We start from the raw sequence: 15,829 nt of genomic DNA on the forward strand, positions 1-15,829 counted from the left end.
GCCTGGGCCCGGCCCTTTCCGTTCGCGTGGGCCCCTCCTCCCGCTCGGCCCGCCCTCCTTCCCCGGCTGCGTTGCCTGTGCTGCGGGCGGTGTTGCTGCTGCTGCTGCTGCGGGCGATCGGGGCCCGGGCCGGGCTGTGGCGGTGCGGCGAGGCCGGGGCGATCGGTGCCCGCCGGGCTCCTCCGGGCGGGCCGGCAGCGGCGGCTGCTGCGGCTGTTTCTGCCTGGGCGGCATGAAGGGGAAGGAGGAAAAGGAGAAGGAGAAGGAGGGCGGCGGCGGAGGCGGCGCGGGGCTGACGGGCGGCGGCGGCGGGCCCGGCGTGGGGCTGGTCGGTGGCGGCCTCGGAGGCGGCAGCCCGGAGAAGAGCCGCAGCGCCCAGGAGTACAAAGAGCAGGGCAACCGGCTCTTCGTCAGCCGAAAGTACCCGGAGGCCGCCGCTTGCTACGGCCGGGCCATCGTGAGTCGGGCCTCTGTTTTGGGGGGCGGGCGGGCGGGGAGAGAGCCCGGAGATGGCCTCTGAGCATGGACAGAGTGCGCTTAGTTTGAGAGGCTTGGTCTCGCTTTCGAGGGGGAGGGGAGAGGGGGCTTCGTTTGAGCTCAGGCCCCGGACTTTATCCTGAGTTGGAGAGGGCGGGTCGTGAAGAAAGGGAGTGTGTACCTCTGAGCATGGATTGAGTGCTGAGTGTTGTTGTTTAAGGCTGGGCGGAGCGTTGGATGGGGCGGAGCGAGAGCGGGAAGAGGAGGTGGAGGAGGAGGCTCAGGCCCCTGAGCCTTATCCTGGGAGAATATATGGGAAGTGGGGAGAATGCGTCTCTGGGCATGTGCAGAGGGCTTGCTCTCAGGTATGGTGGCATAGGAAGCAAGCTGCAGGGTGACCAAGACTCAGTTTGAGTTTCCCAGCTGCTCCCCAGTGTTTTGGGATTACCCCAAGAATAGCTGAAGGGGAGTAAGAAAAGAGCCCTCTGAACATGGGTAAAGTGCATGCTATGTAAAGCATAGGGACGTGGGTAGCGCTATGGTCTAAACCACAGAGCCTAGGGCTTGCCAATCAGAAAGTCAGTGGTTTAAATCCCCGCGATGGGGTGAGCTCCCATTACTCGGTCCCAGCTCCTGCCAACCTAGCAGTTCGAAAACACGTCAAAGTGGAAGTAGATAAATAGGTACCGCTCCGGTGGGAAGGTAAACGGCGTTTCAGTGCGCTGCTCTGGTTCGCCAGAAGCGGCTTAGTCATGCTGGCCACATGACCCAGAAGCTGTCTGCAGACAAACGCCGGCTCCCTCAGCCAATAAAGCGAGATGAGCGCCGCAACCCCAGAGTCATCCACAACTGGACCTAACGGTCAGGGGTCCCTTTACCTTTACGGTACCTTTATGTAAAGCCTGGCATCAGACTGCAGGGTAGGAGGACACTCAGATGATGCAATAGTGGTGTAGGAGGTAAGTGTCCTTTAGATCGCTGAGCCTTTTCCTCCGAGATATGAAGGGAGGTGTGACCAAATAACATGGCCCTCTGAGCACCAGCAGAGTGCTTGCCCTCTTGAGACAGATGGGGGTGAGGTGGGGAGAGGAGATAAACTGGGAGATGCCAATGCCGGAGTTCAGTCACAGCCTGCCGCTTAGGTGAGGCTAGGCTTACTCTAAAAATAATTTGAAGGGGAAAGTGGCATGGGCACTTTTATCTGAGCATGGGCAGATAATGATTCTGGCCCTTGATTTGACAGGGGTAAGGTAGGGAGAATGGTGGACATTAAGAAGCAAACCTGGGCGTGTGACCAGGGCTCTATTTGTGCCAAAGCTCATCCTTCTCTTCCCCCTGCAAAAAAAACCTTGTTTCAATGTTAAGTTTTATCTTCAGTAATGTGTGGTAGGAGGCAGTGAGGAAAGACAGCATTTCTGAGCATGGGCAGAGAGCATGCTGCCTTTTGCATCAATTTGGGAGGCAACAGGGATGAAGTGAGCAAAGTGGGAAAGGGCCATAGCTCAGTGGTACAGCATCTGCTTGCATGCAGAAGGCCCCAATTTCAATTCTCAGGCTGGGCTTGGAGAGAACCCTACCTAGAATCCTGAAGAGCTGCTGCCAGTCAGTGGAGGCAGTACTGAGCTAGATGGACCAGTGGTCTGACTCAGTATAAAGCAGCATCCTGTTTGAACCTCCAGACTTGTTTTTCACTGCAAATTCACTTGGTGACCTTTTGCCAGCCACCCTTCTCTGTAAGCCTCAACCCTTCCAACTTTGGACAGTTCTGAATAAAGGTCCTGCCTTCCATGTTTGAGTACAGATTAAAAATGAGTTCTTAGGTTGTCTTCAGCCAGATTTCACTACATATGCCCCTATCCATATCTGCAAGGCTGATAACACCACAGGTTCACATTTAACAATGAGCACTTAGTGGCACTTCTGCACATTATTACTATTGGGACTCAGAATACATGATTCTCTGGTTGCAATCATTCTGTCTCCAGGGGTTTCCCTGAGATCTGCACCAGTTCTCTTCACTGTTTTGAGTCCTGTGATCTTTGTTGTTGTTGTTTAGTCGTTTAGTCGTGTCCGACTCCTCATGACCCCATGGACCAAGGCACTCCTGTCTTCCACTGCCTCCCGCAGTTTGGTCAAACTCATGTTCGTAGCTTCAAGAACACTGTCCAACCATCTCGTCCTCTGTCGTCCCCTTCTCCTGTGATCTACCTTTCAGATTAAACTGCTGCATGCTACTTTTTTTTAAAATGGTAGTCGCCTGCCTGGAGAAATAATGATAAATAATCAGCTGTTCAAATGATACAACCTCACAGACAAGAGGGATCGCTCAGTCAGTAGAGCATGAGATTCTTAATCTCAGGGTCCTGGGTTCCAGCCCCACGTTGGGCAAAAGATTGCAGGGGGTTGGATTAGATGACCCTTGTGATCCCTTCCACCTCTACAATTCCGTGATTCTTTGAAGAGATACTGGGGCTTAAACCTTTTTCGAAAGCCATGGCTTAGGCTTGGCAGCCCTTTCTCTGATTCTAAATGGATTGTAGGAAATGCACTCTGCCCACGCAAAACAAAACAAAACGCTACTTGCGGGGTGGGGCAAACTCAAAATCTGACTCTGTACTTAAACGACTGACTGGTGCAAGTTGAGAGATCAGTAAGACGGAACTCGCCTCTCATTCTGTAGTGGTTGTAGCCTTGCCCCATATGTACTTCAGTGATTCCACTCTTCTAGAGCTGTTCCCAAGAGGTAGTCATGGGAAGCTGCTGTTCAGCACCATTGGAGTTGTCCCGTGGTGTCCCACAGACTTTGGTCTTGTCCCCCATGCTATTTAACATCTATGTGAAGCCTCTGGACTGTCATCCGGAGATTTGGAGGGGAGTGCCACCAATGTGCAGATGTCACCCAGCTCTATCTCTCAGTTCCATCTGAATCAGCAGAGGGAGTTGAGGTGCTAGGCCAGTGCTTGGAGGCAGTGATGGGCTGGATGTGGGCCCATAAACTGAAGCTGGATCCTGAAAAGACAGAGGTGTCATGTGCCCTGAGTTCTCATCTTCATTATACAGCTCCCAGTGAATGCTGAAGAGACACCTCTTAACACTGGCTTTTGACCCTTGAGGTGTCTATTTTTAAGACCTTCCTTATTTTTGAAATTGTAAGGTGTTTTAAATTGTTTTTCAATGTTGTGTTTTAATGCTGTAACCTGCCCTGGGACCTTAGGGTGAAGGGTGGGTAATAAACAACAACAACAACAATTTAAGAAGTAGAGACCCGTCTAAAAATGATTTCTTCCAAGGATAGGAAGCTGCCCTGTTTGTCCATCTAGTTTGGTAGTGGCCACACTGACTGGCAGTGGCTCCTTTCGGATTTCCCTGGTGGTTCTCCCCCCCCCCCCTCTGCCTGAAGATGCTGGGGTTTGAACCCAGAACTTTCTGCATGTATAGCATGTGCTCTGCTTCTGGGCTATGACATGTCTACTAACAAATAAAGTAAGTTTCTAGTCCCCATGAAGAAAAGGCTGTATTAACCCGAAACCCATGAAGCTGCCTTATAACAAGTTAGAGCAATGGCCCATCTAAGCCACCCTGCCTGGCAATGGCTCTCCTGTGAATTTTAGATGAGGGTCTCCCCCAGCCCTACCTGGCGATTGGAAGGATTGAATCTAGGGCCTCACCTTCCCCCATAGATCCCTTGAGGGCTGTTTTAGTCTCCCATCTATCCCCTCATGCTTATACTGTATTCTCTTTCTTTTCTTTTAGAACCGGAATCCCTTAGTGGCAGTCTATTACACCAACCGCGCCTTATGCTTCCTTAAGATGCAGCAGCACGACAAGGCCCTGGCTGACTGTAAGCATGCCCTGGAGTTGGACAGCCAGTCCGTGAAGGCGCACTTCTTCCTGGGGCAGTGCCAGATGGAGATGGAGAACTACGACGAGGCCATTGCTAACCTTCAGAGAGGTAAGCTGGCTCTCGTTTCCAGGATAGCCGAGTGGGTATGGGTGTGTCTTTCTGGGTACCGCCTCTCAGTGCAAGGCGGTCACAAGTTGACCAATCAGTTAAGTAGAATTGATCATAGTTGCCTTGCACTGAGCCAGACCATTGGTCCATCTAGCTCAGTACTTTACACTGACTGGCAGCCACTTTCCAGGATTTTAGGCAGGGATTTCTCCCAGCCTTTGCCAAGGTTTGAGTCAGGCATCTGCCCAAGTCGAAATGAATTCTGTGTCGCTTAACAATCCAGCAAGGACAGCTTTGCCTTTGGATAGCGGTTTTAGCCAGGGAGTCTAGCGCAGCTTTTAACTTGAGAGCAATTGTGGGTCCTAGCCTTTAGGCATCAAAATTGTATTCAGTCAGAAACTGTGGTTTGTTCATACTGCTTTCGTAGAATGAGCCAGGACCAAGCCATGCTTCCAATCTGGCTTGTTACAAAACCACAGCTTAAACAAACTTCAGTTCCCCTAGTTCAGGCACCACCACCAATTCAATTTATATACCGCCCTACACCCTCAAGTCTCAGAGTGGTTCACAGGATAAAATCAGAATATAAAACCATGAAATACATAATCAAAACAAAAACAACCCTGTAACAACCCCCCCCAACACATTTTAAAAGGGCATAGGATGTCAATCAACCAAAGGCTTGGCTGGTTTGACTAAGTGGAGGTTTCTTTTCTCCTTAGAATTGTAGAGTTAGGAGGGACCATGAGTCATCTAGCCCACCCCCTGCAATGTAGGAATCTTTTGCCCAATGCGAGGCTCAAACCCACAACACTGAGATTAAGAGTGTCCTGTTGTACCTACTGAGCTATTCACAGGGCTGAGAAAGAAAGGAGCGGGGTATCAACTTGAAAGTCCTTCAGGTTTGTTCATGTGTATGGGCAGTCAGTGCAGACTTTAGTGCACTAGAGTGGTATGCCAGCAATGGTCTGTCCCCATCAACAGTCCAGCCACAGCCTAGTTTTGCCCCAGCTGGAGCCTTTGGTACAGGCCCACATAGAGCACACTGCATTGCAAGGTCTTTATTTCAGCTCCTCCTTGATCTATATTCCCCTCTACTCCAGCCTACAACTTAGCCAAAGAGCAACGACTGAACTTTGGGGACGACATCCCAAGCGCTTTGCGGATTGCAAAGAAGAAGCGCTGGAACAACATTGAGGAGAAGCGGATCAACCAGGAAAACGAGTTGCACTCCTATCTCACCAAGCTCATCATGGCAGAGAAAGAGAGGTAAATGGGGAGTGATGGCAGATATGGGTGGAGAAACACTTGAAGAACAAAGGGGACTTTGTGTGTGTTGGGTGCATAGCTTAGTTTATATACTGCAGTGGTAGAGAAGCTTTTTCAGCTACACTCCTTTGTTGGGCAGTATTCAGGGCCCCATGCCAGAGGTGGACAGGGGCAGAAGCAAAGTGGGCAGAGCAATGGATGCGATGAGTAGCCTTTGTACAGTAGGTTGCACTACAGCCACACACAAGCCAGAGGTTTATACACATGGGTGTAAAAGCAAGGATGTGTAAGCAAGATCCCAGCAAGCAAGATGCACCATCACAATCCAAAACCCCTTTCCAGCCAATCAAAGGCACTTGAGGACCTTGCAGAGGACGAGTGGCCTGGGGAGATGGCATGAGCTAGGGCAGGGGTGGAGATCCTCAGTCCTCCAGTTGTTGTGGGACTACAACTCCCATCAGCCCCCACCAGCATGGCCAGTAACCAAGACTGGTGGAAGTTGTAGTCCAGAAACATCTGGAGGGCCAGAGGTTCCCCACCTGTGACCTGGAGAGAGTCCTATGGGCCAGATTGAGAGGTCAGGAGGGCCATAGTCAGTCAGCCATGGGCCTAAGGGCCTCTTCCCCACACAGCTTGCTTGCTTACTTACTACATTTCTGTGCCCGTCATCAGAGTTCTCTGATGGGTGGTTTACAAGTAGAAGTTAAAACCATAAGGAAAAAAACTGGAAATCTAGAACAGACTAACGTGGCACAGAGTGAAACCAAAGTAAAGCAGGTTTTTCACAATAACATGAGAAGGACTTGGAATTTTAAAAGCTGCCTCGGAAGTCGTAGGAGTTGTCTACTCCCACTGACAGCAGCTACCTGGCTTCTCGGGGAGATAAGGTTCTTTCCCATCAGCCGCTGAGCATGGATCCTTTTAAGCTGAGGGTGTCAGGGACTGAAGCTGAAACCTTTGCATGTGTTGTGACCCCGAGCGGCGGTGCCTCCCCGCAACTTGCGGTGGCTTCTGACCTCCCTCTCCCAATCTCCGTGTTTCTTGATAAATGACATAAGACAGGTACTCTAGATCAGGCCAGTGGTCTGACATCCTGTTCTCACAGTGGCCAACCAGAGGCCCGTGGGATACCTGCAAGCAGGACCCAAGCACAAGAGACCTGCCCCCTCCTGTTCAGAAGGATTACTGCCTCCATTGGCGGAGGCAGAGTATAGTCGTCATGGCTGGTAGCCCTCGATAGCCTTGCCAAGCCTTGCCCAATGCCCACTTCTCTTTTAGGGAGTTGGATGAATGTCGACGGGCGCAGGAAGAAGAGAACGTGGAGGAAAGTCGGAGCCGCGTGCAGCTGGCCAACATCGAAGCCAAACACGTGAGGACCCTTGTCAATCTTTGCCCGGGCTCAGCCTATCTATTTTAAGGACCCTCGGTTGACTGTTTTGTTTGGGTTGTCACTGCTTGGGTGTCAGCAGCTGTGGTGGGGTGAGACATCTGTCCCTCGCTCCCATTAACTGTGGGGATCTGCCAGTGTTCAGCCCTGCTCAGACCTCAACCCTGAGGTCTTCTCAGAGGGAGGAGCAAGGAAATTGGGACCTTTTGGCAGTTTTCTACATTGCCAGTGTCCCAGAAATTCCAGTGGGGTGTCTCTTGCTAAACGTTTGCTCCGAGTAAACCTATTGAAGTGGCTATTCAATGTTCATGATAGAATCCTAGAACTGTAGTGCTGGAAGGGACCACGAGGGTCATCTAGTCCAACCCCCTGCAATGCGGGGCTCGAACCCACCACTCGGGAGTCTCATTCTCTACCGACTGAGCTATCCAACCCCCTACAATGCAGAAACCACATCCCAGACAGATGGCCACCCCACTGCTGTTTAAAAACCTCAGTTTTAGTGGGTCTACTCTAGTAAGACTAATCTTGGCTGCAACCCAACAGATCCAGGTAAATCCCTGTTCTAGGACTGGAGGACCCTCACCACCCGCCTGGGTTGCTGTCCAGCTCCCTGGTCCCAAGATGTCCCCCACAGCCGAAAGGTCAGAGGGAACCTAGCAGGATTGTACGGGGAGCTGTTGAAAAGCCCAGGATATGCTCAGGAGAAAGGTGTGACAGCATTCCACGTGCAATTTAGGAACACGAGTTCGAAACTCTACGGAACAGGTTACTATTGCGCAGTTTGTTCTGATACGGAAGAACTGGACATACCTGTCTCTTGTTTGCTCCCAAGGAAGGTGTCTAGAGTGGCACATGGACTTCCTGTCTGTTCAGGGATGTATACCACAGGCTGGCATAACTGAGTTGGCTGCAGTGTTTGCATCTCAAATTAAAACGATTTGTAAGCAACTTTTGCAGCAGGAGTGGAAGAACCTGTGGGCCTCCTGATGTTGTCAGACTCCATCATCTCTGACTGCTGGCTGTGCTGGTTGGGGCTGATGGAAGTTGGGATCTGACAACATCCGGAAGGCTGCAGGTTTCTCCTGCCCCTGTTTTTACAGAAGTGCTAAGAGGTTTCAGTTTCTGTACTAATCTTGTTCAAATCTTTAACAATGGAAAATTGTATTTTTGGTTTCTTTTTCCATGTGTGTGTAAATTTGGAGTTCTATGGACCATTCATAAACTTGACCTGAACTGCTGTTTTATAAAGAGGTGCAATTGTCCCTCTTGTTTGTCTGCATTCAACATCCAGATATGACAATTTTCCCCATTTGTAGCTAACTGCAAGGCTGGCTTAATTCCCCTACCCGCTTTCTGCGTTGAGCCTCTGCTCCTTCCTGCTAAGGGATCTGTTTCTCTTTTAGGAAAAGTACCTAGCAGACATGGATGAGCTGTTCTCCCAGGTGGACGAGAAGCGGAAGGTGAGGGCAAGCTCAAGCAGAGGGCCATGCTCCCCGGCTCCACTTACGTATTTTCTCAGCTTTTAAATTCCAGCGTTCTTCTATTATGGAACCCAAGGCAGTGCCCATGGGGATTCCCAGAGAGCTTGGGAAGTTCATTTTTAAAAGGAATGAGTTCGACATGTCTAAAAAAAGGAACAAATTTCAGTTAGCTTTTGTCCCTTTTCAAAATGAACTAATTTGGTTCATGTTTCATTCAAAGTTCAAATTCATCCAAGTTCACGGGAGCCCCCTAATTGAAGTTGATTAGTAGCGTGAGTTTTGGTTGGCCCAACCTGGGTAAATCTGCACATCAGCCCTCTCAGATCTTTCAATCGGCAAGTGAAGTCTTGTTGGTGTGGCTCTGACTTGTGATAGGGCCTTTTCAGTGCTGACTCCCCCAGTTGTGGAATGCCCCCCCCCCCCGTGAGATCTGTCTCCATCATTATTAACTTCCAGGAGTAATTTGAAAACATTTTTGTTTGCCCAGGGATTCGATGGCTGAATGATACTGTTCCTGGCAACCTTTAGATCATAGAATCATAGAGTTGGGACCCTGAGGGTCATCTAGTCCAACCCCCTGCAATGCAGGAATCCTGCCCACAGCTCTCCCTGGGTGGGCTCAAATCACCAGCCTTCTGGTTAACAGCCAGATGCACTGACCCATGAGAAAATGTTTTTAACTGATTTTAGAATTTGTTTTTATAATGCTCATATATCCATATATATAAAAATGTAAACTGGGCATGTGGGTGTGTTTCCACTTTTCACCAAAACCGCTTGACCGATTGAGGTGAAATTTTGACACATCACATGCAAATGTCCGAAGGCTAGGAAAGTTTGCGTAGACAGATGTCACACCTGCGCAATGTAAAAACTCCAAAACCCCATGTTTCAGAACACACAACTCACCCAAAAGTGCATGCTGGGGAAAAGAAGCCAGAAGAGGTTGCAAAACAGCACCCTCTAGTGGCGGCTACACTGGTACTGCACCTATAAAACCTTTCCTCTCCACAGCAGCTTGGCTTGGCTTTACAGACTAGGTCGAAAGGAGATGGGGACTCGCCTGGGTGGGTGTTGGGGGGAGGAGGGGACGGAATAGGTCATGGATCGGGAGATGGTGGCGGGAAACACAGGGATGAGCCACAGCAACGTGTGGCCGGGCCAGCTAGTGTATATATATATATATATATATAGAGAGAGAGAGAGAGAGAGAGAGAGAGAGAGAGAGAGAGAGAGAGAGAGAGAGAGAGAGATGAGTTTGTCACCCTGGGTGCCTTTTCGGTAGAAGGACAGGATATCATCATTATCATCTTTATTTCAGACTGTTAAGATCAAATTTTTTATTAAGACTGCCAAAAACAGGATATAGCCAAACACAAACATAAAATATATGCAAGAATTACACATGAAAAACTGGACCTATACATAAATTAAACGTTCATATTAAACAGAATCTTAACTCTCGAGAGAGGCTCCATGACCTTGCCTAAGGTGAGCTGCCTTCACTGCAAATTCAGCTGTATTCAGACATTGCACACCTGTCTGAACCAAACAGCAGATAGTTGATTTAATTTGACTGTTAGAAAAGAGCGAGCTTGACTATAGATGATGTGCCCACATGTCACAGGGACCATTCTCTTTCAAAAGGCATTCCCTCGTATGAGAGAAATGAGAGTGTGTGCCTGCTAACCACATTATTATATGAAATTCTTATGCCAAAATAATTTTTAAGCTGCTGTGTTATTGGAGGTCCCTTTTTAAAAATCAAAAGCTTTTTTTGGATTAACCCCCCCCCATGGATTAACTCAGGTGATACCTTAGCCCTCCAGAAGTTTCAGAACTCGGATCAGCCCTAGCAAGCATGGGCAATGGCCATGGATGATGGGAGTTGTAGTTCAGCAACATCTGGAGGGCCAAAGGTTCCCCATACCAGAATTAGTTGACTTGCGCACTGCAACCATATTTTATTTGGTTTCGAAACATTTCCTGCTCTTCTTCAACGGAGCTCCTATATGAAAGTTACCCACTGGAGCCTCACGACGACCCTGTCAGGTAGGCTCGCCTGAGAGAATGACCAGCCCAAAGTCATCTGCAGCTGAACAGGAATTGGAAGCCAGGCTTCTCCAGTCCTCATCTCACTGTTCCATCCATCACCCATCACATACCCTATAAGAGGATATGGGGAACCTGTGGCCCCTCCAGATGTTTCTGAACTACAACTCACATCAGCCTTGACCATTGATCACGCTGACTGGAGCTGGTGGAAGTTGGGTGTCCCAACAGCTGGAGGGCCCAGAGGTTTCCCCTCCCTACTTGAAATCTGCCTATCTAAGCTGAACTCTCGTTTTCTCCTTTGAGCCAGAAGCGTGACATCCCGGATTACCTGTGTGGGAAGATCAGCTTTGAACTGATGCGAGAACCCTGTATCACGCCCAGCGGGATCACGTATGACCGGAAAGACATTGAAGAGCACCTCCAGGTAATGCAGGCCTTTTGGCACGATGGGTGTGCAGGTGTGAATGGTAGTGACAGGGTTCAGAAGGGGAGGTGCATTGACTTCCTAATATAGAACAAATGTGACAACACCTTCCCAAGCCCCACAGCTTGTGTTTGGGAGGAAAAGTTGAGTTTCTTGCCCAAAGAGCAGAAATGGGAATCCTTTGGCTTGTCAGCTGTTGCAGAACTACAATTCCCATATCCCTGCCCATTGGCCATGCTTGCTGGGGCTGATGGGAGTTGTAGTTCAGCAACATCTGGGGGGCCAAAGGTTTTCCCCATGCCTGCCTTAGAAGAGAAGATGGGGACTGTGAGAATTTCAGAAGCCAGGAGGGGGCTGGACAAGGGGACCGGTATCGTAGGGTGAGCCGACTGGCAGGACCAGCACAAATACGAGAGTTCTAATGTAAGACAAAATGAAAAGGCCACCAGAATAATTTCTGCAGAAGAGAGAAACGGGGGACAGCTGCGTGGTTTTTATATTAGCTATTCATGTTGCATTCAATCAACAGAATTGCATCATATTTCTGTGCAGACCGCAGCTATACCACGAATTGGTAGAAGGGGCTCAGATATCACACACACACACACACACACACACACACATTGACAGGATGTGCAAGAGGGGCCACTCTATCTCTGTATTCAGCTGGCTGCAAAGGGATGTAGATGTACATGTGTCAAGTCCCGTTCCCCCCCCCCCCATGAGGGGATCCTGATTGGAGCAGGGTGTGTCTCTTCACCCCCACTCCTTGTATCAAGGAGCAGCTCCACACGCATAGATGGGTCTTGGATAATAAGGCGGTATGAGAGGTATTTCATCTGGGTAAGCAAAGGCAGGAGCCCCAATGCCTGTCCCGAGAGAATGCCTGCAGTATCTCTGGATGAGTTACTGCTCTGGCCAGGAGCCCTTCCAGGAGGCCTCTGAAGAACGCAGGCACTTCTGCCACAACTTTGCACCCGATTTGATGGGATCGTTCTGTAATCCACGGTGCAGCAGGGCTCTCTGCCCTCTGATAGTTCTCACTTCCAGTCCTTTCAAAGATGATAGAGGGGACATAGTTTTTGACCCCTCTTTCATTGCCGTCCCACTGGCCCTCCCCTAAATTCAGGCCAAACCTTTGCCCTTTGAAAGGTCATCAAAGGGCTAAAAAAAATAGGGTTGGTATCCAATGCTCGGGGTCAACCTGTTGAAATGAACAACAGAACTTACTCATTTCAGCAGGCTTACTCTGATGAAACATTAAACCATTTTTAGGGATTTAAAAAAGTGTCTCTGATTTCAATCCAGGTAGGGTGGGAAAACTGTCAGTGCCTTATGCAACAGATTTTGGGGGGAGAGGGGGCCCTGAATCTAACCATATGGCACCTGGTGGGAGCATTTTTCTTGCGGGAGACGTGAGAGGCTTCCTGGCCAGCCGCCTGACTGACTCTCTTCTGGGTTCTTTCCAGCGCGTCGGCCACTTTGACCCCGTGACCCGCAGCCCCCTGACCCAGGACCAGCTGATCCCCAACCTTGCCATGAAAGAGGTTATAGACGCGTTCATATCGGAAAACGGCTGGGTAGAAGATTACTGACCACCCTGCAGGCGAGAGGCTGTGCTTGCAGCCTCCTCATGGCGTTCCCCAGCTGCGGCAGCCAAGGCCACCGGACTGCTAGAGACTGGCTCTCTGAGCTCACTGGGCCAGTGCCATGCCTTACTCACTGTCTGTCTCGCTTTCCCTCCTCTTCCTGCTCCGGCTGGCCGGGCCGCCTCATCCTGTGCCAGCTCGGGGGCCGGTCCGTCACCTCCCTGGGGTGGGCCAGGGCTGCAGAAAAGCCTCCTTGGTGTCGGCTTGCTCCCAGGCCACTTTCCAACACGGGCGAAGCCGGGAGCCTCAGGCCTGGCTCTGAGGTGGTGGGGAAGGCCAGCCCTGTTTCAGGAAGAGAGGCGAGGAGGGAGGCCCACAGCAGCACTTTCCCCCGAGGGCCACGAAATGCGATGTGTGAGGGGCAGACACCCCATAGTGGCATGTGAAGGATACGTCGGCCCCGCAAACTGCACCCCACAACCCTCCAGGCAGATGGACACATTTCCCTCAAAACACACACACACACCCCTTCCCACTTTGACTATGCTGCTGCTGCTGTTGGGCTCGCCCTTTGCGGCAAGCGACAAGCTGAAGGGGCTGGACTGCCCCCCCCCGCCCAGTTCTCCCCAGTTCCCCTGGCTTGGCTTTGAGCTTTTTTCCCACTCCTTTCTCTCACTGTACAAAGTTTTAGGTTCTCCCCTTCCCACCTCATTCCATTTTTTCCTGCCTGCCCAGGATAGTTGGGTTTATTTTTATTGTTTGGCCTCTTTACTCTGTAAATAAATAGCCACATATTTTGGGCTGGGTGGTGGAAGCGGGCACAGAGATCTAATAATTATTATACAGACGACTGGAATTTGGGTTCGGTTGGGGGAAGCACCTGCTTGTGTGCGTGTGGGAAGCTGAGCCCCCCCGGCTCTGTTCCAGGTAGTTGTTTTCCCATTAAACCACTGAAAGTTCCTTCTTCTTATTTTTTATTTAAAGCTCCTCCCTAATAACAAAGGGATATTTTGAAGCATTGTTAATATTATTGTGTAGAGTTTTGGTCCTTTAAAAGGGGGGGGGGTTAACATGCAATATCTCCAGTTTTGGTTACACTGGTAAATAAATATCTCAGCATGAAATTTTGAAGAGGGTGGTGGTTTTGTGGGTGAGGGCAGTTTCTGTTTAAGGTGGTACAGAGGCAACTGTTAGAGGTGGATCTCTTGGCTAGGTGTTAGTGTGGTAGGAATCTCCCAGCTTTTATTTAAGTGTACACACCACATTTTCCCACTAACATTATGAATGTGGTACGTGACAGGCTCTTGTTACGGGTGCCAGTCAGCCACACTGTCTTTCGGGGCCTCCATTACACGTCCCATTTCCCCCCTCAGCAGTCTGCATCCTGTGCCCACTGCCGTTTTTTGTTTTTTTGTTTTTGGTTGTTTAGTCATTTAGTCGTGTCCGACTCTTCGTGACCCCATGGACCAGAGCACGCCAGGCACTCCTGTCTTCCACTGCCTCCCGCAGTTTGGTCAAACTCATGTTAGTAGCTTTGAGAACACTGTCCAACCATCTCGTCCTCTGTCGTCCCCTTCTCCTAGTGCCCTCCATCTTTCCCAACATCAGGGTCTTTTCCAGGGAGTTTTCTCGTGAGGTGGCCAAAGTATTGGAGCCTCAGCTTCAGGATCTGTCCTCCCAGTGAGCACTCAGGGCTGATTTCCTTAAGAATGGATAGGTTTGATCTTCTTGCAGTCCATGGGACTCTCAAGAGTCTCCTCCAGCGCCATAATTCAAAAGCATCCATTCTTCAGTGATCAGCTGTCTTTATGGTCCAGCTCTCACTTCCATACATCACTACTGGGAAAACCATAGCTTTAACTATACGGACCTTTGTCGGCAAGGTGATGTCTCTGCTTTTTAAGATGCTGTCTAGGTTTGTCATTGCTTTTCTCCCAAGAAGCAGGCGTCTTTTAATTTCGTGACTGCTGTCACCATCTGTAGTGATCAAGGAGCCCAAGAAAGTAAAATCTCTCACTGCCTCCATTTCTTCCCCTTCTATTTGCCAGGAGGTGATGGGACCAGAGGCCATGATCTTGGTTTTTTTGATGTTGAGCTTCAGACCATATTTTGCGCTCTCCTCTTTCACCCTCATTAAAAGGTTCTTTAATTCCTCCTCACTTTCTGCCATCAAGGTTGTTTTTTGAGGGGGGTACAATTGTACTTTTCCAATCCATGTGGTTCCCCCAAACCTGCTACCACCTCTCTGGTCTGGGTGCTGCTGTTTTGACTGTGCTTCAGTGGGGGGCAATGAATTTGCTCTTAGGATGTAGTACACTCTCTGAAGCAAATGGAAATGGAGGGTGGGGTGGGATTTGTTGTAGGCCTTGCTTGAGCATCGTTTACTAGCCCTCCCTACCTCTTTATCCTTTTCACCCCTTCTGTAAAGTGCTCCTGGTTTTGTTGGGCAAGCACTCCCATTATCTCTGACCATTGGGTGTGCTGGCTGGAGCTGCTGAATTTGCTAAACATCCAAAGGGGTCACAGTTTCCCCATCCCTGCTGTAAAAAAAAAAGAAAGCTTGCAATTCTGCATTATTAAAAGAACTGCCTGTCTAGAAAGCCTTACCTCCAGCAATCACAACCTGTTTACTATTGTACTTGGAAATCAGATTTAAGGAGAAAGCATTCCTTTAAAACGCCCACACAAACCTGAGCAGTGCAGCCTCTCTTTAAAAACTGAGCACTGCCCTTGTTTTTAATCTATTTTCCCATTTATATCCCCCCACCCCACCCCCAAAATAAAACTACATGAAGACCATTTTACAAACAGTTCAGGTTTTTGAAATATATGCTTTCAAGAAACAATTGCATTAGTTTTGTCTCTCCTGCAAAGAAAAATACTGTAGTTCAGTGTGACCCCAGATTCAACTTTTAAAAGCACTTCTTTGAAATTGGTCCCATACACTCCCTGCCTATCCCTCCACTGTTTTTCCTAGGAGGTCAGCATGAACAACAAGGATCATCCAGCAAATGCAGACAGTGAAGGCTCTCAAACTCTATTGCTGAGATTTTCCCCATATAAGCACACACATGTAGCCCAGCTGTTCTCTGTAAAATGGAGACACTCGGCTGGCAAATGTTCCACTTGCTGCCTTTGTTCCATCTTTTCTGACAAGAACTTTGCAAAACAAAACCCTTTTTCTTTTTTATA

General features: G+C 49.5%; 1 protein-coding gene across 1 annotated transcript; it reads left to right on the top strand.

Annotated features, from left to right (window-relative positions):
• Positions 1-67: 67 nt before the first annotated feature.
• STUB1 (STIP1 homology and U-box containing protein 1) lies at positions 68-13,597 on the top strand. The gene is made up of 7 exons (XM_035131923.2): positions 68-457; positions 4,231-4,429; positions 5,533-5,698; positions 6,977-7,067; positions 8,492-8,548; positions 10,932-11,048; positions 12,518-13,597. The coding sequence occupies exons 1-7, from the start codon at positions 233-235 to the stop codon at positions 12,641-12,643; spliced, it is 981 nt and encodes a 326-aa protein (XP_034987814.1). The 5' UTR covers positions 68-232; the 3' UTR covers positions 12,644-13,597.
• Positions 13,598-15,829: the final 2,232 nt, after the last annotated feature.

This window comes from Zootoca vivipara, chromosome 14, assembly GCF_963506605.1.
Source record: "Zootoca vivipara chromosome 14, rZooViv1.1, whole genome shotgun sequence".
Lineage (NCBI taxonomy): Eukaryota > Metazoa > Chordata > Lepidosauria > Squamata > Lacertidae > Zootoca > Zootoca vivipara.

What these genes read in the sequence shown, in the direction of transcription:
- STUB1 (XM_035131923.2), top strand. Translation starts at nt 233, where the DNA reads ATGAAGGGGAAGGAGGAAAAGGAGAAGGAGAAGGAGGGCGGCGGCGGA. An exon ending in ATCATGGCAGAGAAAGAGAG is followed by an intron (nt 5,699 to 6,976) that starts GTAAATGGGGAG and finishes CTTCTCTTTTAG; the next exon opens with GGAGTTGGATGAATGTCGAC. An exon ending in CCAACATCGAAGCCAAACAC is followed by an intron (nt 7,068 to 8,491) that starts GTGAGGACCCTT and finishes TTTCTCTTTTAG; the next exon opens with GAAAAGTACCTAGCAGACAT.